At 28.1% G+C, this 23,804-nt stretch overlaps 2 protein-coding genes across 2 annotated transcripts; both read left to right on the forward strand.

Moving 5' to 3' along the window:
• Nucleotides 1-402: 402 nt before the first annotated feature.
• LOC132933321 (52 kDa repressor of the inhibitor of the protein kinase-like) lies at nucleotides 403-771 on the forward strand. The gene has a single exon (XM_060999624.1). The coding sequence runs from the start codon at nucleotides 403-405 to the stop codon at nucleotides 769-771; it is 369 nt and encodes a 122-aa protein (XP_060855607.1).
• Nucleotides 772-8,657: 7,886 nt separating this feature from the next.
• Nucleotides 8,658-10,593, forward strand: LOC132933322 (uncharacterized). The gene is made up of 5 exons (XM_060999625.1): nucleotides 8,658-8,853; nucleotides 9,272-9,346; nucleotides 9,602-9,760; nucleotides 9,838-9,951; nucleotides 10,526-10,593. The coding sequence occupies exons 1-5, from the start codon at nucleotides 8,658-8,660 to the stop codon at nucleotides 10,591-10,593; spliced, it is 612 nt and encodes a 203-aa protein (XP_060855608.1).
• Nucleotides 10,594-23,804: the final 13,211 nt, after the last annotated feature.

Raw genomic sequence — 23,804 nt, forward strand, 5'->3', positions numbered from 1 at the left:
TATTTGGTATAAGCTTGCCACTAAGTAAACATCTCCAAACTAAAAATATAGATCTGATTGATGCTATTGAGAATGCGGATAGTGTTAGATGTATTATTGAAAATATAAGAAAAAACGCAGAAAGTGAAATTAAAAGTATATTTGTTGAAGTTAAAACTAAATGTAATGCATTAAATATTGAGCCTCGTAGGATAAATGTTCAAAAAAATCGTTGCAAATGCCTAAGAGAATTCTCCTGAAGATTACTTTAGGATTTCTCTATTTATTCCATTTATTGATAGTTTTATAAATGAACTAAATGAGCGATTTTTATCTCATAAAACTATGCTTAAAAATTTTACATGTCTTCTACCTTCCTCAAATGGCAAATTTGATGAAAATAATATAAAACAACTTATCGAAATGTACCAAGATGATTTGGATTGCGGTAAATTAGCTGCAATCGGAGAAATAAAAACATGGCAACAAAAATTTTTACAGACACAAGTTTTTCCAAAAAATGCCCTTGACGCTCTTCAAGAATGTAATGAAACAATTTTCCCATCAACTTTTAAATTGCTTCAAATCTTAGCAACCCTTCCAGTTACTACTGCCAGTAGTGAAAGGTCTTTTCCTACATTGAAACGACTGAAGACTTATTTGCGGAACACGACTTGCGAAAATAGATTAAATGGTTTGGCACTTTTGAATATTTATAGAGAAATAATATTACAGCCGGAAGACGTTTTGAATAAATTAGACATAAAAACAAGAAGAATACGTTTGATGTAGATAAATAGTAAATTGTATACCTAGTTAGGTATGTTCATAATAATATTAGGATTTGATTTGTTATATAATTATAATTGTATAACCTGTACAAATAAAAATGTATTAATTTTATGGTGTTTATAATATATTATAATTATAAAATATTGTACATTCACATTTCACAAGTTCACAACTGAACTTTGTTTTTGAATAGTTCAATTGGGCAAAAAATATAACGAAAACTGTAAAAAACTAAGTTTAATTTTTACTTAAACCCCCCCCCCCCCCTTGAAAAATCCTGGCTACGCCACTGCATACACTCATTTATTTACTTACCTTACTCACGTGAAACGGTTTTTACAAACAGTTTGTGGATGGTGGACTTCCTTTTAAGCAATATCTAATAATGCCGCAATCATTCTGGCTTTCTTAATTTCTGATATTAGGCTATGCTAATAGCGGAAGGAGAAACAAAATATTATATAAATCCATAAAGTACCTATCCTATTACGGTTTATATACATATAAAAAAAATGAGTAGAGCCGTCCCAAGATAATCGGAGTCAGACGAGGCGTCACTACATTTATAAAAAAAAAAAAATTCTATAAGAAAGTCAAATTAAATTTTTATGAGCGTTTGAAATTCAAATTTTTACAACATTGGATATTCACTCGATTTCTCGTGTGGCGATTTCCTTATTTTGTTGTAATTCAAAATGAATAACTGTAAATACATGAAAGTTTCACTGAATGTTTATATTAGCATTTTCTAAACACCATACAATTTTGAAAATATTTTGACTCTTTTTGAGCCGTTTACGGACATTTTCAGTTTTAAATTTTTTTAGTTTTTGCTTCTATAAATATCAATAAAGTTTTATCTGTTGGGCGAAAAAGTGTAAGAATTTAATACAAGGCTCCTGATATATTGTTACAATATCAATTGAAAAATATTATAAATACATATGCGCAATTTTTTTTTATAAGCATTTAAAGATCGAATTTTGACAAAATTTATCAAAATCTCGAAAATTATCAATCATCGTAATTAATAAATTATAAAATGTTCAGTTTTTATAGCTAAGGATTGAAAATTTAAAACAAAGATTCTCATAAATAGTTCATACTGTAGCCAAAAAATCTAAAAAAAATATGAGCACAGTTATTTTTTACAGACATTTTAAATTCATATTTGGACAAAATTACATATTAAAAAACCTAGAATAACTATTTTAGTTATTTTGTTGTGATTGTATAATATTATTCGTGGGTATTTGAAACTTCTAAAGTGTACTATTATATATCTATGATAGTATCACGGTTTGTTGTTGATGTATAACGCGTTATAAGTACCTAATGGATATTGTGATATGATTAATTTGGAATTTATTATAGGTACCTAATTTTTTTTTAATACCATAGATACCCACACAGCAATTCCATAATATCAATATTACAATAACTTTAAAACTGAATTATATTTTAAATATTATGATTATAAAGTTGGTTCAACATTTTATGAAGTTTAAAAATGTAATATTACAATTTATATATTTTCTCAATGATACAATTTAATTAGTTTAATAATATTTAAGTTTAAACCAAATGAAAATATTAAAATAATATTTTAGTTTTAATTTTAAACAAGGTTACTCTGACAATATTATTCTAACTTTTTATTTAAATTAAAATAATAATATTAAAATTTTAAATTCTTGTAAATATTTTACAAATATAAAATTATTAGTGTATAATAATATTGTATATTAATCTTAGGAGAACATTTAAAGCTAATTTAATTTATAATATTTTTATTTTTTATTTATTTAACATTGAAGTAACCAGTCCTTTATTAATAACCTGCATTATTGTTTGATAACACCACCGATAACGATGACTTTGATCTATCTATATAATAATATATATACTACTATTGTAAATACAATAATTCCTATTTATTAATCATAGTGTGATTAATATTTAGACTGCATTAGTTTTACCAAAAACTGAATAATTATTATAAATATTGAATATTAGTTATATATAATTTTTAACTCGATCCGTCACTTCCGTCTAGGGCAGGGATGGCAAATATAATTTTTCTAACATGCCAATTTATGACATAATTAAAAAAAAAAAATTTCAGCCGTGCGCCACTATTATTATTTGTTTTAACACTGAGAATTTTTACAAAATATAAATGAAAAATGAATGACAATAATGTAAAAATACAAAAAAAAGGGAAAAAAAATTATTATTATTATATATATATATATTGTTTGTTAGAAACCTTTTGCTTAGTATTACTTTAAAGATTTTTTTATGTCTGGCGTTGATATGCTGTTGCTTGTGAAATCTTATTGGATGTCCAACTATTGTAGTAAGTTATAAACAGCTATCAGGGGGGGCTAGGGGGCTATAGCCCCGGGCCGCAAGTTGAAAGGGGCCACAATGTGTCAACTCATTTTTTTTAAAACATTATTATAACTTATAAATTTTAAATTTATGTCATATGAAAATGGACTATGGACTTGGATACTCCATTATACCGACACACAAGATCCAATTATAGGTATAGTGGTCGTCAGCTATATAGGGCTAGGATTTATATAAGCAATAACAGCATGTATTTTTTTACGTCCAGATGGAGTTTTAGTGAGTAATGTCCGCGATATATATTATATTCTGATGAGAAAAGTACTATTTTTATTTTGCATGTTTTTGCAATATTTTATTGAATACTTAGTATGATCGTACCATCAAAAAATATCTTAAATACAATATATAAATATACGTATGTATTGTATTTAATCTGGTAATAATTAAAATGACCAAACTATTATAGGTATATAACTTGGTTTTTTGGTCCAACATAAATTTTATTTTTATAAATACGCAATCCAATGGTAGCGTATAGTGGTACAATATATGCAATAAAAGAATGAATAATTTGACGGAGAAAGATAAACACAATAAATAAATAAGGCATACTAAAATAATATTATTGAGGTATGTGATAATTGATAAATAAAATATAAATCATTTTTAATTCTTAATCTCAATATTATAATATTATATATATATATTATAATATATATAATAATATATAGTCATTAATAAGACAATCAGCCAATCACTGATGTATTATTATTCATTATAGTTCATAACTATTTAGATCTCCGAGATAGCAGATAATAGATAATTATATATAATAGATCTTAAAGATTTTGTGTTCACTATATATATGCAACTATACACGGAAAACTAAATATTTCCAAAAACTATTTAATATTGTTACATATTTGGAGTTTTCTCTTTAGATGGCTTAATACCACACCGAGTACTTGCGTTTAAAGGGATAAAAATCATGAAAATCGATACAGTAGAATTTCAGATATAACTTGACAAAAAATCATCTCACGTTTTAATAATATTAGTAATATAATATATTAAGATATAACATTGCATCTATGATAGGGCCCTATAATAGCCTGTATGCACGCGTTTCATACGCATCGCGTACGGGGACGCGTTCGCCCGCGTATCCAACAACGAGTCGCGTTTTATACGCGTCCATGTGAAACAGTCAATATATAAATCACGTAATTCTGAACGCGACCGCGACGTATGAAACGTGCGCGTACGATATGAAACGGGCCTAAAGATGAAGATTTTAATATGATTTGTGGAATTGCCGATCCGCTCGGTTATTTCCTTTTTAAAATTATTTTTAGATTTACATGCGGGTACCAATGTACTTACTCTAGCGATTTCGGATTAGGTGGGGTCCTGTCGGCCGTCGCTTAAACGATAACGACGATAATATAACAATATCTTCGTCATTAAAATAATATTCAGTCCGACAATCGTCATTTCGTCAGTGACTATTGAGTATTGACTATTGACTATAACCAACTATAACATTGGTGATCAAATCGTAATATTGTTAAACTAATAATAATATCAAATTATATTCGTCATACCTACAGAAGAAAACTGTTTCAAATCGAAAATTCTAAGTTTTCACTTTTCAACAGCTTTGGTAAGTAAAATCTTACGTTATTAATTTGTTTTAATTTTACTTTACTTATACAGCCATATAGGTACCTATATATCTGTTAAGAAGACGTGAACGCCACACACATATTTTGTAATTTGTTGTCTCCGTCTTACAAACGTACTATAAAAAAAAATATATGTTCTATATAGTACTACATATCAAATTGACGTTCGGTATATAGAACCAATTTATTGTGCTTTTAAAAAAAAATAATATGCAATCTGGTTTGGTTTTGTAACATACCTACTGTTTTTAAAAACATTTAGATTTTCTCGTCTGTGTTGGGAAAATATGAATTTATATTTTGTTTTTGTTTTCATGCTTTATGCAGACCAACAATATAGCATTAGAGTGAATTAATATACCTATAATCAAACTTAAATAGTAAGTACATATTATCTGTGTTTATACATTATTTTTTTACGACCTTTTAATTTTTAATAGGGTTATGATCATTTTTATAATATTTTACATACTCACAATTTTCATAAAAATTAAAATATTTAAATAAAAAACCAACATACATAATGTTAATTCCAAACCCTATTATAAATGCCTTTAAGCTTGATAATAGGTTTTAACTTTAATATATCAAAGCTCACAACACAAAATTGTTTCATGATGTACTATTGTTTAATAGATGAGAATACATTAATATAGGTTAATTATATATCAGGTATATTAATATAGGTACGGTTAGTTTAGGTAGTTAAGTAGTTTGATAGGTTTTTTTTGATAGCACTACTAACCAATAATTAAAATTATTTTAAATTAAATTTAAAAAACCTAATGTTCTCAAACTGATAACTTAAATTGTAGTTATGTTATCAAAAAAATAAAAACGCTACGACACAGATAAAGTTCTTCCTTGTGCGTTGTAGAATTTGGGTAATTCAACAATAATAATACATGAGATGAGATAGTAGATAGTACATTAATTGTAAGACGAAGACAACAAATGTGGGTATCACGTCCTTTTAAACATTCTTAGTAAGTTTATAATATAAGTAATATAATATATATATATATATTAATATTAAATAAATGCATGTTTTGGTTATGAACATTTTAGGAATTATAATTTTAAAAATGTATAATATATAATATATTTTTTATAATATTAAGTTTGATAAAATTGATTTATGATTAGAAACATAGATACGATGCTAGGTACAATATTGTTACCTCATATATTACTATTTTTTTTTTTCAGTAAGATGATTAAAAGTAATAGGACTAGAAACAGGAAAATTAAAGAGGAACGAGATTTAGTGAATAATTTATTTACATTGGACCAGGGTACAGAGTCTGATACATTTATCATTTCTAGTAATACAAGACAGGATAATAGTAATATCCCCGTATTAACATTAGATAATTTAACTCCTAGACTTGATCCAAATCTGGCATCAGGTGTTCATCAACCACATTCAAATTCTTTATTGTCTAGTGTATCAACAGTTGATAATTTGTCCAAAAAGCAATCTACTGATAATAGTAATTCCTTAGTACTTGATACAACAACATTACCAAATCTTAATGATAGTCTTGCACATTGGGCTGTTAACCATAATGTTCCAATGACTACAGTGAATTCATTATTATCATTATTAAGAACCCACAAATGTTTTTCATCCTTACCTAAAGATAGTAGAACACTTTTACATACATCTTCTAAATTTGATTATACTCTACGAGTCGTAGAACCTGGCTTGTATTACCATTTTGGAATTGCTAAAGGCATTCTCCAAAATTATGTGGCAAATGAAAATTATTTTTCATTAAAATTTGCTGTAGGTATTGACGGACTCCCTCTTTCAAAATCCAGTGGAAGTCAATTTTGGCCTATTTTAGCTTACATAATAACTACAAATAAGAAATCTCAAGTTTTTCCAGTTGGAATGTATCATGGGTATACAAAACCCAATGATAGTGATGATTATTTATTAGATTTTGTTAATGAGGCAGTAGAATTATCATTAAATGGGATAGTTGTACAAAATAAGAAAATTAATGTTTCATTTAATGTCTTCTGTTGTGATGCACCAGCCAAGAGTTTTATCCTCAAAACCAAAGGACATTCTGGATTTTCATCATGTTCACGATGTAAAATCGAAGGAGAATACATTAATAATCGTGTTTGTTTCCCATATAATAGAAATAAATCTGCTTTAAGAACTGATACAGAGTATAGAAATTGTACTGATGAAGATTTCCATACATCAACATCTCCTTCAATTCTTACCAGAATACCCAATTTTGATATTTCTAAATCGTTTGTGCTAGATTATATGCACTTAGTAACATTGGGTGTGATGCGTAAACTTATTTCATTTTGGGTTATCAGAGGTCCAGCCAATGTTCGCCTACCAGGAAGAAAAATTAATGAAATAACTAAATTACTATTAGAAATAAAGCCTTATATACCTTTGGAATTTTCTAGAAAACCTCGAGAAGTGCAAGATATTTGTCGTTGGAAAGCAACCGAATTGCGTTTGTTTTTAATTTATCTTGGTCCTTTAATTCTTGATGGTATTTTATCAACTAATTGCTTAGTTAACTTTATGGCATTAAATGTGGCAATGGTAATTTTACTAAGTCCGGATAAAGTTCATTATTCAGAGTATGCTCAACAATTATTGGATTATTTTGTAATGACATTTGATAAAATATATGGAAATTTCAATGTTTCTCATAACATTCATGGGCTTCTTCATATCACATCTGATTATGACCGTTATGGTCCACTTGATCAATGTAGTTGTTTTCCGTTTGAAAACCATATGAAGGAAATTAAAGTAGCTCTAAGAAAAAGTGAAAAACCTCTTCAACAATTTATTTGTCGGTACAATGAAAAGTGTCATGTCCGTAATCAAAACTTCAATCAAATTAACAAAGAATTTACTTTAAAAAAAATGCACAATAATGGTCCATTACTTGAATATTTAAATTATCTACAATATCACCAGATTATTTTTGAAAATTTTACTCTAAAAACTAACAATGACAAAGACTGCTATATTTTAACTCATTGTGGTCAGATTGTAAAATGTGCAAATATTATACGTGAAAAAATTGATAGTGTTACATTTATAGTGGGTCAAAGCTTTTTAAACAAGTTCCCAGCATATACTAAACCTATTTGCTCTTCAATTTTAAATATTTACAAAGTTGATAATCTCATGGATAATCTTAAGGTCTGGAATATTATTGACATAAAATATAAAATGATGGTGATACCATTGAATAACTGCACTTATGCTATACCAATATTACATACAGATATTATTTAAAAATTGTTTTAATAAAAGCAAATGTAAATATATAAACCATTGTATCATAAATGTATTAAAATGTAATATAGGCAATTAAAAATAGTAAATAATATGATAGTAAAAATGTCAACATAAATTATTCTTATTTGTGCTGTGGTTATTACCATCAGGTAAATGAGTGTAGGTGTAATTTATTATTTAATATTTTTTAAATTAATTACTGTAATAAATCCAATTTATATATGTATTATAGCTTTCTTTGAGCATTATGTGGTTTGTTGTCAACTTCACAAAAGACAACACAGTTGACGTTGTTCCAAGTAGTTGGTACAAAAATGGGTTGTGTGCTTGGCCAATAAAATGTTCCAATACAAAAAAAATTATACAAAAAAAATTACCACCAAACAAAAAAGAATTTAAATGGCATATTGCTAGAAAGCTGGGATCCTGTTACGGTGATTATAATATAATATTATAGTATAAATGTAAACTACAATATTTATATTTTAGTATTTATTTTATATAGTTGAAACTTATTTTCTAACAATATATGCATTATTATACCTATAGGTATGTCTAATTTACATTCATTTTGTTTAGATACTTACGAAGAAGCGAAATACAAGGCTAAAATTGCTCAAGAATCTTCTGATCTATCAGGAACTGAACATGTATTAAAAGACCGTAAAGTAAGAGCCAAAATGATTGATAGTTCACCATCACCGTCACCAAAAAAAAAAGCTATTAAAAGTCCACCTGATATATTTTGTAAGTACAATCATACCTATATCTATATATAATTATTTAAATATTATTAATATACAGTGGAACCTCGATATCTCGAACCTCCATAAGTCGAATTTTCGATAACTTGAAGGAATACCTTGGCCCCTGCCTTACAATATATGATATCTCAAACCTCTATAAGTCAAATTTTCTATAATTCAAATTTTTTTTTCGCCCCCAATCGATTCGAGTTATCGAGGTTTCACTGTACATGGTGTTCATATTTAATCACCTCATTATAATTATATCATATTGTTTACCAGTCCCAATTAGTTTAAAGACCGTTGCCAAACTTTTTAAACACCCTGTGGCCTGTATATAATAAGTTATAAATAATTAACAAAAATAGTGATTATATAATATAAATTAACCCTATCATATAATCATTTTTATTTTTCAGTGAACAAAAGTATAGTTGGTAAATGTGAATCAAACGATGACTCAGATTTAGATCCAGATTACACCATACACATAGGTATCATATTATCAAAAAAATAGAAGTTACATTATTTTACTAGATTAAAATTGATTTAAAAATATTTTAGACCTTAGTAGAAAATATAATATAACACTCAGAGTCCCAATGAATCTACTAAAATAATATTTATAAAAATTATTGCAGTCGTCCTGGTGCGTCTGTTGTTTTCCTATAAATAGCATTCGTAATAAAGTCTCACATTTATATTTTATATATTTCTAAAGTATGAATAATAATAAACAATGATTTTAGATACAAGTCCAATATTTTTAAATGATGATAATGATTATAATGATAACTCTCCAAAAAGAAAATCTTTGAGTGGAACAAAAATATCAGATTCTCAACCATTGAAACCACAAAAAAAGTTTCTAAGTCATACCCAACCTACTAAAGCTTCAAAATCCAAAAGTAATTTTTTAAATTATTAATAATAAACTATATAGTCCAAGAATTAATAATGATATCATTATTATTTTTTTTTTTAGATTTATTTGATACCTTATTGGAAATAGAAACATCGCCTCAATTACAGTCCACTAGTAAAACAGCAATTCCAATAAAAAGAAAACTTTTTGATGATAAATTGTTGAAATCAAATAGTAAGATTACCTATATATTATTTTGTCTTAAGGGGATTGGAAGCAGTGGTTTTCTGTCCTTGTTTAACACAGGCGCAACATAGGATTTTGGACGTGTTCTATTTCTAACAACCTAATTGATATAGTGAAGCGATAAGAATTCTGAAAACAGATTTGAATTTATAAAAATGTGAGAATACTTAAAAGTAATTAAGAAATCGTCATGTTTCAATTTTTGAAGAAGTTAAAATCTAAAATGGGGAAAGTCGATCTCAATAGACTTACAAAAAATTCAAATGTTTTCAGATTTCTTATTGCTTTTATCTATTGCGGTATGTTGGAAATAGAACACGTCTAAAATCCTATGTTGCATGTGTATTAGACAAATACAGAAAATCACCACTTCCAATCCCCTTAACCTATAATACTTATAGATTATATACTACTTAACATATTGTAGTTTTATTAAAATTAAAATTAATCATCATTATCAATTTAGATTTTTCCAAGACATTATATTTTGAGCAAAGTATTTTAATACTAATAGTAAACAAGTTTCTTAACAAACTGACATTTCATTGTTTCTTTTCTTTAGGCTATAGTAAATCTAAAACTGCAATTGAACCTACAGCAATAATGTCAGTGGCTGGTAGGTATTATTAATTACTTTAATAAAATATTATTGTTGTTTAAAGTTTCATAATTTTTATTTTTATCGTTAGTATTCAGTTATATTGTATTTAAATTGTATTATTTGTTTTTAGAATTTCCAAAATATGTAGTGAACACGTTGTCCGTCATGAAATATGACATAAATTGTTGTATATCTACTAATCAACTTATGAATGCTAATATAAATACATTGCTGGAAAATATAAATAAAAATTCAATTTCGGTATCAGATGATGGTATTAATGACTATGACTTGAACAATATATTTCCAATAGAGTGTCATGAAGCACTACAAGAATTTGAACTGAAACTTCAAAAAAATGAAAACAACTTTAAAACTATTATGGTAATAACTAATGCAATAACACTTAATTCATTTGAGTCTTCTACGTAAAAACAATTGAGTTTAAGAAATAACATAATCAATTTAATCGTCTTAATTTTCAGGTACGCAAATTGTCATTGCTCATTACTAATAAAAGTGTAGGTGACTCACTGAGGCGTGTTATGTCCAGAATGTTTGATGACAAAGTTCTTGAGGATTATTCAACTTATGGTTTCAAAAAAAAATTGAGGTTTTCTTCATTATATTCTTATCGGCTTCTTATTGGTAATTATAATTTCTAACAGTCATGGAAATATCTTTTTACTTAAACTATAAATGTATAAAAATATATAGTTAACATATATAGTTATTTATAGTAAGACAATAAGTGGAATGTAAAAAATTAGAATAAATACGTGTACCATTCAATTAGAATATATTTAAATATTCCTTAATATTTACTCGTTTCTTTAAAAACCAAAACCCCATTCAAGTATATTAAAGTTGATACAGACATTTTGAATTGTACTATATATATTTATATTATATATATGTATATATAAACTATTTATAATATATTATATAGCTATATATTGTTTATATGAAAATACTTATTTAAAGTGGTCATTTTTATTTTAGATATATTGAGGACCAATATCAAATACAAAACGGTACCAGAAAAAGACGTTGATAATGATATTGGAACATGGCTAGCTCATGCACGTTTTAGGCGTGCTAAAAAAATTAATAATACTATTATTTAATATATATATTGTATATTTATATAAAAAAAAAAGAATGTTAAAAAAGTATTGTTAAATAATTAACTAACCAAACCTACTGACAGGGAGTCAAATAATGTAGAATTTATATTAATTTTTTTAATTTTTCAAAATTATATACTGACTGGGAGTCAATTTTCGGTGAAACACGATTGCGCCCGTCTTACCTTTTAACATTCAAAAAACGCAACACGATTGCGCCCAGCAAATTAGCTCGATAGTGCCCGGTTTTACCTTTTTACCTGCAAAAAACGTAACACGATTGCGCCCAGCAAAAGGGCTCGATTGCGCTCCTTGAAATATAAGGTCTTGCCTTTCTAACAATTTTCCAATAATCTATTTAAAATACAGTCGGAGTGGAAAACTCAAAGTTTAGTTAGGTAAGGTTATCATTTTAACAATTTTCCTTCCCAATTTTACAGGCTTAGGACTGACAACAACTATATTCCTATAGGACATAATTGTTGTCAGTCCTAAGACTGTACAATTGGGAAGGAAAATTGTTAAAATAATAACCTAACCTAACTTAAACTTAAGAGTTTTCCACTCCGACTGTATTTTAAATAGATTATTGGAAAATTGTTAGAAAGGCAAGACTTTATATTTCACGGAGCGCAATCGAGCTTATTTGCTGGGCGCAATTGTGTTGCGTTTTTTGCAGGTAAAAAGGTAAAAACTGGTGCTTTGAGCTAACTTGCTGGGCGCAATCGTGTTGCGTTTTTTGCATGTAAAAAGGTAGGACGAGCGCAATCATGTTACAGCCGTCAATTTTGCATATAAAGATATTATATTGAATAAAGCAAGTATATTATATAATATATCAATAAAAAAGAAAAATTTTTTTTAAAGTTTGAGTATTTTTATGACAATATAGCAATAATATTTTGGTAATATTATTTTAATTTTAATATTAAAAAAAAAATATTACAGCAACTTTAACTATCAATATTGTGATAACATATTTTTGCTGGCCAAATTATCACGGTATAATGTTATTATAAGATTATACAAATCAAAATAAATCAAAAATTAATTTTATGGTAACATTGATATTTTTAATTACAATTTATAGTAATGTTATTACAATGTAAAATTGCTGTGTGGGTATGTATATAATATGTCTTAAACCTAGACTGACATACCGCCTCCGCTCAGAATCGTTATTCTTATACAATGATATTATATCATTGAATTCAAATTTAATACCATCCATTATACAGTGACCCACTTGTAACCTACAGTACAGCAGAGCACCTTTTTTATATTAGTTATGTATACTGCAAGGTGTATTGATATAATATCAATGCACCTTGGTATACTATCTGTAAAATCATAGTAGTAATAAAATTGATATTGATAATGCGATGCCTAATATAATAGGTATATTATAATTTATAATAATATAATATTATAATATATAGCTGCAGTAGTTGTCTGCAGGTAGTCTACAAAACACACCCGTATATTTGCATGGGAATTTCACAAGATATACAAAATACAAAATACGTTCTATTATTAAATGCATATAATATTACATAAGATATAATTATTAGAGGTAGTCAGGTAGGTATATATTATGTTTATGTACCTACATAGTAAAGTTCGTCTAAATCAGTATACGCAGAAACGAACGAAATAATAAAAATAATGTTAATAACAATAATAGGTAGGTACTAGGTATAATTATATAAATCGTCGTGTATTGTAAAGCTCAACTCATTATTTTCAACTATAAACATTATATACATTTTGAGATACGTATTCATAGTAATATGACATTTTATTATACACAGAATTAAAAATAAAACACCAAACAACTTAAGTAATTATTTTTTTGAACACTTTCTTTTTTTTTTTAAATCAAGCAAATTCAAATATTTCTGGCAATACTGATTGCTTCACGTAAAATAATATCTAAATAATAACTTATAAAATCGAATTTAGATGCCGTTGAAAATATTTTTACCTATTAGTTAAATAATAGGTCAATTTACTCTAATATAAAAATTTAAAACACAAAATTGAATCTGTTGAACGCCAATTTACTTTATGTCGAACGTGGGTCAAAGCGCGTGTACCTATATCATTATATTCTTAATAATAATATGAACTGTACCTATTCTAAATCAATATATATTGTTTCTAAACAGTCTAATAATAATATTGTTTAATACTACTACAGGCACGGATCCAGAGCAAAGATCAGGGGGGGGGCAACAGTTTTTTTACAACACATATTAATAATGATAAAATATTATACTTTATTCTTAATTTAAAAATATTGTCATAATAGGTAATCAATGTGATAAATAAATTATTGACTATTTAATATACAAAGCGACAATGTGAAAAGAAGTTTAGAATTTGTTTATTTGTTATTTAATATATAATATTCATAAAAAAAATACGTCTGGGGGGGGGGCTAGGCCCCTAGGCCCCCCTGGACCCGTCCCTGATACTACATTTTTATAAAACATGTAACTTAATGTAGGGTATGGTTTAAATTCTGATCAAAGCGAATTGGTTTCAAAATGTTGTGATCAACTTTTTAGGTAGTAAAAATGCTCCAATTTTCAACTACAGCACCTTTTCTGATAGAAAAATAAATCTATAGTTGGTGCATCTCGAGGTCAGTACTTTCCGAAAGCGTAGGGAAAAACAAATCGTCGGAAAATGAGAATTTTTACGCAAATCCTATTTTTGACCAAATCGATGTTATTTTTTGGTGCAGGTAACTCAAAAACTAATAATCATATATAAGTACATTTTCACCAGATGTTAATATCAACATTTTAAAGTCGACAAATCATTTTTCGCTCCATTAAAAAACCTGAAAATATCATACAAAATTCCACATAAGTTGTTAATAGTGTAAAAAAGTTGTGCGGAAATCCACAATCATTTTTTCTGATAATCTGATTTTAGAATTTTGACTCATCTCAATTCGTTTTCTTTTACAGCTAACATTAGAAAATGTAATACAAGATTCCTCAAAATGTTCCTACTTTTAACAAAAAAACAAGTTTACTTGCAAGAAATTCTATTTATAGCCATTTTTTTAGTTATAAAATTTGAATAAATAATCAAAGTATAGGTATGCAGACTGTCACACCGTCACCTCTCTGAATCGTTTTTTGTATAGTTCTATGCTATGATCTATAGGTACAAAAAAGTGGTACCCATGGTGCACTTGTCCACCTTTTTATCATACTTTTTACTAATTTTAGTTACTACGTTATTTAAATATGAAATGAAAGGTATTTAGTAATAATATAACCAAACAATTTTGAGAATCATTGTTTTTATTTTTTTTCCGGATTTTTACGTTCCGGGATTTTACATTCCGGAATTTTACGTTCCGGAATATTACGGTCCGGGATTTTACATTCCTGATTTTTACGGTCCGGGACTTTACATTCCGGATTTTTACTTTCTGAAATACTACGGTCCGCATATTTTACTTCCAGGATTTTTTACGGTCCGGGATATTACTTTCCGGCGTTTTACTTTCCGGAATCCTACGTTCCGCACATTTTACTTTCCGGATTTTTATCGTTCCGGCCTATTATTTTCCGGAAATTTACGGCCTCCCTTGTGCGGTACCGTTGATGTTATTACTATTAGTCCTGTACTCCTATCGATGTAGGCTTTCCGGGATTACTGATATTACTACTATTAGTTTTATCTATGTATGCCGCCCGGGGGTACGTGCTCCCTGCAGCATTTATGTCTATTATTGAATATATCATTATTATTATTATATACGTAGTCACAGCTCGTTACACCTCATCGCCATTTCAAAGGTTTTTGTAGGGCTACAATTTGTAGAACTACAAAAATCTTTAAATGTGTACATGAAAGAAAGTTTACATAAAACAATGGACAACATACATAATTACATAGTTCATAAGTTTACAGTAATATTATATATAAATTATTAATTATTGTCATAACGACAATTTACATAATTTCTTTTCATGACATAATGGTTTTCATTTTACATATTTTCTTTTTTTTTTTTTTACATATTAATTTTCATTACATAACAATATTTTGTTTTTCATAACATAACAGTATTCTTGTTTTCATAACATAACAATTTTCAATTACATAACAATATATATTTTTCATCTTATATAATATAACTGTTTCATTTATATAATATAGTAATTTTCATTTTTCATTGTATAATAATTTTCATTTTATATAATATAAAATTTTCTTTAATAATTTTTTTTTTTTTAATTTAATACAATAATATATGATTAGTAAATTGTTTATGATTAGATACTCATTAATTCCAATAAATGTTTGTTAATCATAATATTTCACAAATGATATAATATTTAAAATCTCCTATAGCATTATAATACCATTAGACCATTATACCATAGACCATTATAATAATAAGTGTGCTTCGTTAAATTACTATAACAACAATAAGTAATATCCATTTTTATGTCACATGGTTACCGTTTTACTAAAGGTCGAGTAACCATGCTTCAATCAAACTTCAAATGTACTTATTTTAAAAAAAACTGTAAAATAATTCCTTTTGTTAACCAGGAAAATGACTAATTAGATTTTCATATTTGTATATCCTAACCACATAGTCGAAAATACATTTTGTGTATATGACATCTGTGCGTGGATCGTGGGCATGAGTTACCTTATGTTTCTTTTTACATATTAAATTATGACCTTCGGTAAGGTTAAGTATCCTTCCCGATTTATCATAATACCCTACTTCTACTTCGAAAATTAGTTCCTTAGGTTCTACTCTTTCTAGTTGTAAATAGAATTGTTGATTTAAATGTTTGTCGTAACAACGCAAATTTAATAATGGAAATTCTGTTAATCCTAACCTTTTTAGTATGATTTTGTCCGATCTCTATGATTTTATCAGTAGTAGTAAAAAACGAATGAGTCTATATTCTGAATACCAAACTAAACGTTATCCTGGTAAACCTTTACGTAGGTTGAAAAGAGTCAACACTACGAGATGGTCATCACATTCTACTGCACTGCAAACTTTATTTTACACATATGACTCAATTTTAGATACATTGAACTACTTGCAAAATTACATTTCTTCAGATCGAATATGTTGTGTAAAAGCTAAAAGTTTATATGAATATATGTTATCAGAACGCTTTGTTTTAACTGGGTTGACATTCAAAAAAATGTTTGATATTACTAGCCCTTTGATTTCATTTTTGCAAGGAAAAAATATTGATTTACTGGCCGCTGTTTCATATGTGAAAAGTGTTGATAAAAAAATTCTAACACTCAGAAGTGAAACAGAATTTCAAGTCTTGTTGAAAGAAAAAGAAGAATTTATAACATCAAAAAATGATGAGTTTGATATTACTCCTCTTATTCAAACTCGCGTGAGACGTAAAAAAGTTATGGCCGGAGATATGGCATTAGATGAACAGCCAAGTCAAAATCCAATTCAAAATTTTAAAATCAACACTTACATCACTATTATAGACATTATTAATACTCAACTATCAGAGAGGTTTAATGAAAGTTCAATACCTTTGATCAAAGATTTAGCTCTTTTTCAAAAGAAACGATTGGTAGAAATAACAAAATCAGGAAAAATTCCTGCTGATGAATTAATGGTTTCGAACAAGTATATGGGAAATTTATAACTGCAGCAGATTTAAGAAGAGATTATATCCAATTTGCAAGTGTTTATATGGAATTAGAAAAATCTGTAACCCTACCAAACAAATTACACAAACAAAATCAAGACATTACAGATGTACTCTATTCTGATACAGAAAATGAACAAGATAGTGACGATGATAATTTTCACGGTGAAAATGTAGGAACTATACACACATTATACAATGTATGCTGTAAGACAGGATTAAATGATGTATTTCCTGCACTGTACATAGCTCTTAGCATAGCTCTAACACTACCAATATCAAGTGCTTCGCCAGAGAGAGCGTTTTCAAAATTAAAGCTGATCAAAACACGTCTTCGAAGTACTATGTGCGAAGATAGGCTTGAAGGACTGATGATAATGTCTTGTGAAAAGGATGTTCCTGTTGATCCAGACAACATTATAAATGAGATGGCATCATACAGTTCAGTCTTAACAAAACTGTTAATTTAATTTTATGATTTAATAATAGGCAATAAAATATAATTTGTTATCTATCGACTATCATTATAACTATTAATATTATTTGTTATTCTTTAATTAATTAAAACCTAAAATATATAGCATTTGATTACTATTTACTATTTATTTTGTTTGCATACTATTATTCAGTGATTTATTTGTTTCTTTATATTACTATAAAACAGGACATGGTCTAAAATCAACAAAAATGTATTTCATGTACCTAGTTGGCTAGTTAACTTATAACTAAGAGTACTTGATATTTTCCAAACACTTTATACATTGGATTGGATGGCTGTACCAACACGTAGTTTGCGATATGGTATGGAATACGGGGTGTGAAAGTTTATTAAGTGAAAAATAAGAGGAATAATAAGAGTTCAAAATAAAATATTAATCTCAAACGCGGTATGGCATATTTAAGAGTGTTGTGTGGGGGGGTGTGGGGGGCAAAGCCCCCCACGAGTTTGGTTTGTGTACGGGGGTGGTGGTCCATATAACTTTTTAAAATCCAACAGCCTACCTTCTTAAAATATGGTTCGGCGCCACTGTAATTACTTGTACCTGCTATTTCTTTACTTAGCATAATTTTGTTTTCAATTATCTCGTTATCTTCATACGACTTACATTGCATTACCGGTCCTTGTAAGTCGTATGAATGTGGGTTATCTTTGTTTATTGTTTCATACATTTGTTGTGTATAAAATTTACTTTTTCTAATAGGTTCATTTATTTGTATTGCCCTACTAGTACGGGGTCTTTTCAACACATTAGTGTAACGATACATTATATATATTACTAATATTAAAATTAATATAAATAAAATCAATCCTAACAAAGCATAAGACTTATAATATTTAGTGTCTTCTGCATTTCCACTCTGCCTATCCGTTTCCTTATCTATCATTGATTGGATGTCACTCAAATAATGGGCTAACTCATGTACATTATCTAATTTTAATAAATCATGTTTCTGTGTGTATTTTGGTATTGTTATGGCTTCGAGTTGTGGAATTCTTAATTTCAAGCTTCCTATTCCTAATTTGGGTATGAAATTTACATAATATTTTGACTTGACCTCTCTGGTGGGATTTAAAACTATATCGTTGGCGTAAGCTCTACACTCTTGCTTTAAATTGATTAACCCTTGATTTTGTAATTTTACTATGTATGGTTCTTGTTCGCCTTGACACGTTATTGTTAATGTGTCACTAGTAGTGGTATAAATCCATGTATTGGCATACTTTAGTTTATGATAAATATTTTTGGTAATTACTATAATTCCTGCTTCGCAGTTACTGGGTAGCTCATCCGGATTTTGAATAATGAAACTTCACAAGGTTGCATAATTGATTCATGTTGTAACGTTCCCCAGTCAATAGGATTGAAGAATGATGGAATAAATGTAAATCTCGAGTGTTTAGTATAATATGTTTGATTTATTTAACTTATTTAACTGTGACTGATTATAACAAAATTACTATAAGTCCAAAATTAATAAATGAAGCGAGCGAGATGTGACATTAGTTTACTGATGACTGTTCCAAAGCTCGTCGGTTGTTCGTCTGATGAACGCTTGTCCATCAGCTCTCCTCGATGGGTCTGTCCCTGTCCCTACTTATTCTGGATGACCATACATAGTCATCTTGCGGTTAGGCCTACCGTGGGATTGTCACACGCTTGCACACGGCCGGATGAACATATATGTGTTGTTGTTGCGCATTTGTGGTGTTTGTGTTATTCCACAAAACCATACAGATCTATACGGTCATTTTATACGAGTTATTTATATACGTAAGCCTATATATATTGACGCACGCCGTTCAGGGTCACGCGCTCGATATTCGCTGTACTACTACACACGCAGCGCGGACGCTATTACTATTACTATTAATGTTACGCGGCGCGTACTATTATAATATATGATTATATATACACTTTTACACTGCCTAAATAAGTGTTATATATTGGGTAATATGATATTAAGTCACAGCTCGCTACAATGTTGTACGGGTTGAAATTCTGGACATATATTGAAAATTTCAGTCTCTGTACAACTTAGTAATTGGGTTTCAGTGAAAGTTGTAAACTGTTTTCTATTTCTGGTTATTCCTACATATTGGAACTCTGGTTTTAAAATTATACTATGATGGAAATCAAATTTGTGTGGAATAGGTATTATTTTGAATAATGTTAGCTCTAGTTCGATTACTAAAGGTATTTTAATTAGGAAAACGATTTGGTTTCTACTATAATATACGGCCATTTTAGTTATCTTACTTAATTCATAAATTTCATTTGGTTTTGACCCCATGGGTAAATTTAGATTAATGGGTAAATTTAATTTGATTTGGGTTAATTGTCTAGCCAGCTCTCTAGGAGTTACTAAACTTGGGTGTAAGATCCCTGTTCTAGCAGCTGTTATTATGGCACTTATAGTCGTAGTTTCATAAGAAAATTGTGTGATTAGTGCAGTAAAAATGTTATGTATCCTATTACTAAGTATCATTGTTTCCATAGTATATGTATGATTAACCGCTGCCTTTAAGTTCTTATAAATTTCACCTTGTTTTTCTACTAATTCCCCATGTAGTTTATTCATTTCAGTGGTTGTGTTCCCTATTCCTTGTACTGCTGCTTTTACAACAGTGGTCTGACTTTTTAAAATGTTACACATATTTTCATAACTATTTTTAATTTTTTCAATATTATTATTAGTTTCTTTGGTGCAATCATCGTCGCATACTCCAAATAGTGTTTTCATAGCACCACCTATAATATTTATGAGCCCTCTCCTATTTCTGTCAACTGCAGACATTTTGTTGTCTGTACCTACATACCTACTAATGGATTCATACATTTGTTCTCGTTGTGTAGCTATTTCCTTAAACACGGTTTTTACTACATGTGCGAGTCTAGACCTCTGTGAACATGGCAGCACAACATTAGCAGACATCGATCCAATCAATCCAACAAATTTGTTGGTGGATTTTTGGACATTGTTGGACAACTTTTAGAATTTGTTGGACATTATTTTCACCAGGGGCCAATTTCCAATTTTGCACTGCCAACTTCACGCCAGCAGCGCAATTCATTGTTGGGACATATTTTTTGTGCTAGACTTGTTCGTCTCCATTTGTTGGACACTTTTGGATAACTTTCAGAATTTGTTGGACATTATTTTCACCGGGGGGTCAATTTCCAATTTTGCACTGCCAGCTTCACGCCAGCAGCGCAACTCATTGTTGGGATATGAATTTTGTTCTACGAAAGTACATCCAAAAATGTACAGTGATAGGATTTCTACATTATGTTGTAAGTAATGTATTATTAAGAATGGTGAGTGTCTCAAGTGGGTGCGTATGAATTCATATTTTTTTCAGAGTGGAACTTTGTTAAGTATCTTTTCAGTTAGCACTATGTTACATAATTCGTATCAACATTTCTAATGTAGAATCACAAAAAAGAGTTGCGCATTTTACGTGTTCACGCAATGTATACGTTAAGTTCATTCACTTTCAAAATTTGATAAAATTCATTTTCCCGATATTGAGAACTTTAACTTTAGTGCTTAATATCTTTATAAGCTTAGGCTATTATTGTTTTTTTTCATTTTTTTTCTATTAAGAAAAGTATTGAAATAATTCTTTGAATATATAATAAAAATTAAATAAAATTAAAATATTTATCAACTTTAAATATATTATAATAATAAATGTAATATTAGAAAATTATTTAAATAATTTTTTTAAATATAAAATTTAAAATTAAATCAAGTGGTGTTTAAATAACTGAGTATAAAATAAAAAAATTAAATAAAAGTAAAATATTTAAAAGACTGAGTATATAATAAAAAAATTAACATATGGAAAATATATAAATATATTTTTTAAATATAAACCAAAAAAAATGAAATAAGGTTTTTAAATAACTCTTGAGTATAAAATAAAAAATTATATAAAAGTAAAATATTTAAATAACTATTTGAGTATAGAAAAAAATGTAATATAAGAAAAATATTAAAATAATTTTTTACATTTAAAATAAAAAAAAATTAAAAAGAAAAGTTTATAAATATCTTCGAGTATATAATAAAAAATTAAAATATTGAAATAACTGAGTACATAATAAAAGATTAAATAAAAGTAAAATATTATAAGTTATAATATGTAACAAAATTAATCACATCTAACAAAAAATAATGCATGAGGCGGTATTTCAATTCTTTCTGATTTCAGAACATTTATTTTTCTGCAAAGATCGTCATGCACCTCCCAAAATCCATTTGCACGACGAACATATGACTTATAATGGCCCATGGAACCAACGTCCGAGTTTATAAACGCAATAGCCGCTACAAATCTGAAACTGTTAATACAAAATATGGCTTTTTAGAACATTTTAATAAAATATGTAAAAATAAAGAAAACATGAACTTATTTTTTATGAAAATACATGAATTAGGTATGAATCAAATGTAAATATTTTTACCTATGAGTTTCTATCAGTATTGTATCAGGCAGATCCTGTATTTTGCATTTAATTTCTTCTATTTTATTAGATGTTTTGATATTGGTCTCAATAAAGATATGTCGTCCTAGATGTTTTGTTACTGTTATTGTTCCATTACATCCATCTCTATAACATTTTCTGGTATAATGGCTTAATTGAGTTGGTTTCATACTGTCAATTGAATTTTGAAAATATTTGAACGATCCTAAAAAATTTATTGTTAAGACAATGCGTGTTATATTATTTTTATATTAATATTAATAACATATTCTATAAACCTGTAACTAATGTTCCCTGATCAATTGGGAAAAGTGGAATATTTGCCACCGATTGACCACATTTAAAATTATCACATGTATGATATTGAAAAATACTAGGGTCGTCAATAAACAGCTTATCGATAAAGATCGCCACATTAACTTGTGCATCCAACTCTGTCAACTCGCCAATAAGCTAATTTATCTTACAATAATCTCGAAGTACAATTATGCGTTCTTCGTAGAATTTTCTGTTTGCTCCTTCATTAACTAAATGGCTAGCTAATTTTGACGTTTTACATAACGCGTTTGTATCAATGTTATTAGAATATTCTTCAGAAACAAGATATGCTGAAGCCATTGCCTGTATTACTGAATCAAATGCGCAAGTATTTATGATTTGATACTTTTTTTTATCTTTCTGCAACCTTAAAGGTCGCATACAATTACCATTTCTTATTAAATCGATTCTTTTTTTGGAAATTTTTTTGTTGATTTTTTGTTTCAATTTTATCTCCGGATGAGCGTCTAAATAAACGGTACGTTTCGCAGTGGTTTTTTTTATTATAGGGCTTGGTGGACTTGCTTTATTTCTCCAGTTTTCGAATTCTTGTTCTTCATGATAATTACTAATACTTGATCTACAATCGACTTCAGAATCAGAAATTCCACTTCCACTTGATTCACAATCAATTTTATCATGATTATTGGAAATTAACTCAACCTTACTACTGGGGAAATTAACTTGTATAGAACTATCTTTGATAGAATTGTTTAATTTCTTTTTCATTTATATTTTCATTCACAGCAGCAAGTTTAATGTCACCCCTGATTGCTCGTAAATGAGTCACTAAAAATTTATCTACGCGCATTCTTGCTGTTTTCTTTGATATTATCGACGTTTTAAGTGTAGAAAAATATCCCTCAACTCTAGAAGATGATGGCCTTGGTTTAGGTGAACCAAAATATTGCACCATAACGGCTGACCATAAAGGAAATTCACTACAAATTCTCATCAATGGTTTTATCAAGTCTGGACAATAAAGTGCGCTAATTCTATCACCAACGACATTTGATTTATCTATTGATGAGAATTTGATTTCATCTAATGTATTTATTGTTGATTTAGTTTGTTGATTGTCCTCACATAAATCCTTTGGGTTTTCTTCATCAATAAAAAATGTGTC

This window comes from Metopolophium dirhodum, chromosome 1 (assembly GCF_019925205.1).
Source record: "Metopolophium dirhodum isolate CAU chromosome 1, ASM1992520v1, whole genome shotgun sequence".
NCBI classification, from domain to species: Eukaryota; Metazoa; Arthropoda; class Insecta; order Hemiptera; family Aphididae; genus Metopolophium; species Metopolophium dirhodum.

Excerpts from the sequence above, each read along its gene's own strand:
- LOC132933321 (XM_060999624.1), top strand. The coding sequence starts at position 403 with ATGTACCAAGATGATTTGGATTGCGGTAAATTAGCTGCAATCGGAGAA.
- LOC132933322 (XM_060999625.1), top strand. The coding sequence starts at position 8,658 with ATGTCTAATTTACATTCATTTTGTTTAGATACTTACGAAGAAGCGAAA. Across the intron at positions 9,347-9,601 it reads AGATTACACCATACACATAG|ATACAAGTCCAATATTTTTA; the intron begins GTATCATATTAT and ends CAATGATTTTAG. Across the intron at positions 9,761-9,837 it reads TAAAGCTTCAAAATCCAAAA|ATTTATTTGATACCTTATTG; the intron begins GTAATTTTTTAA and ends TTTTTTTTTTAG.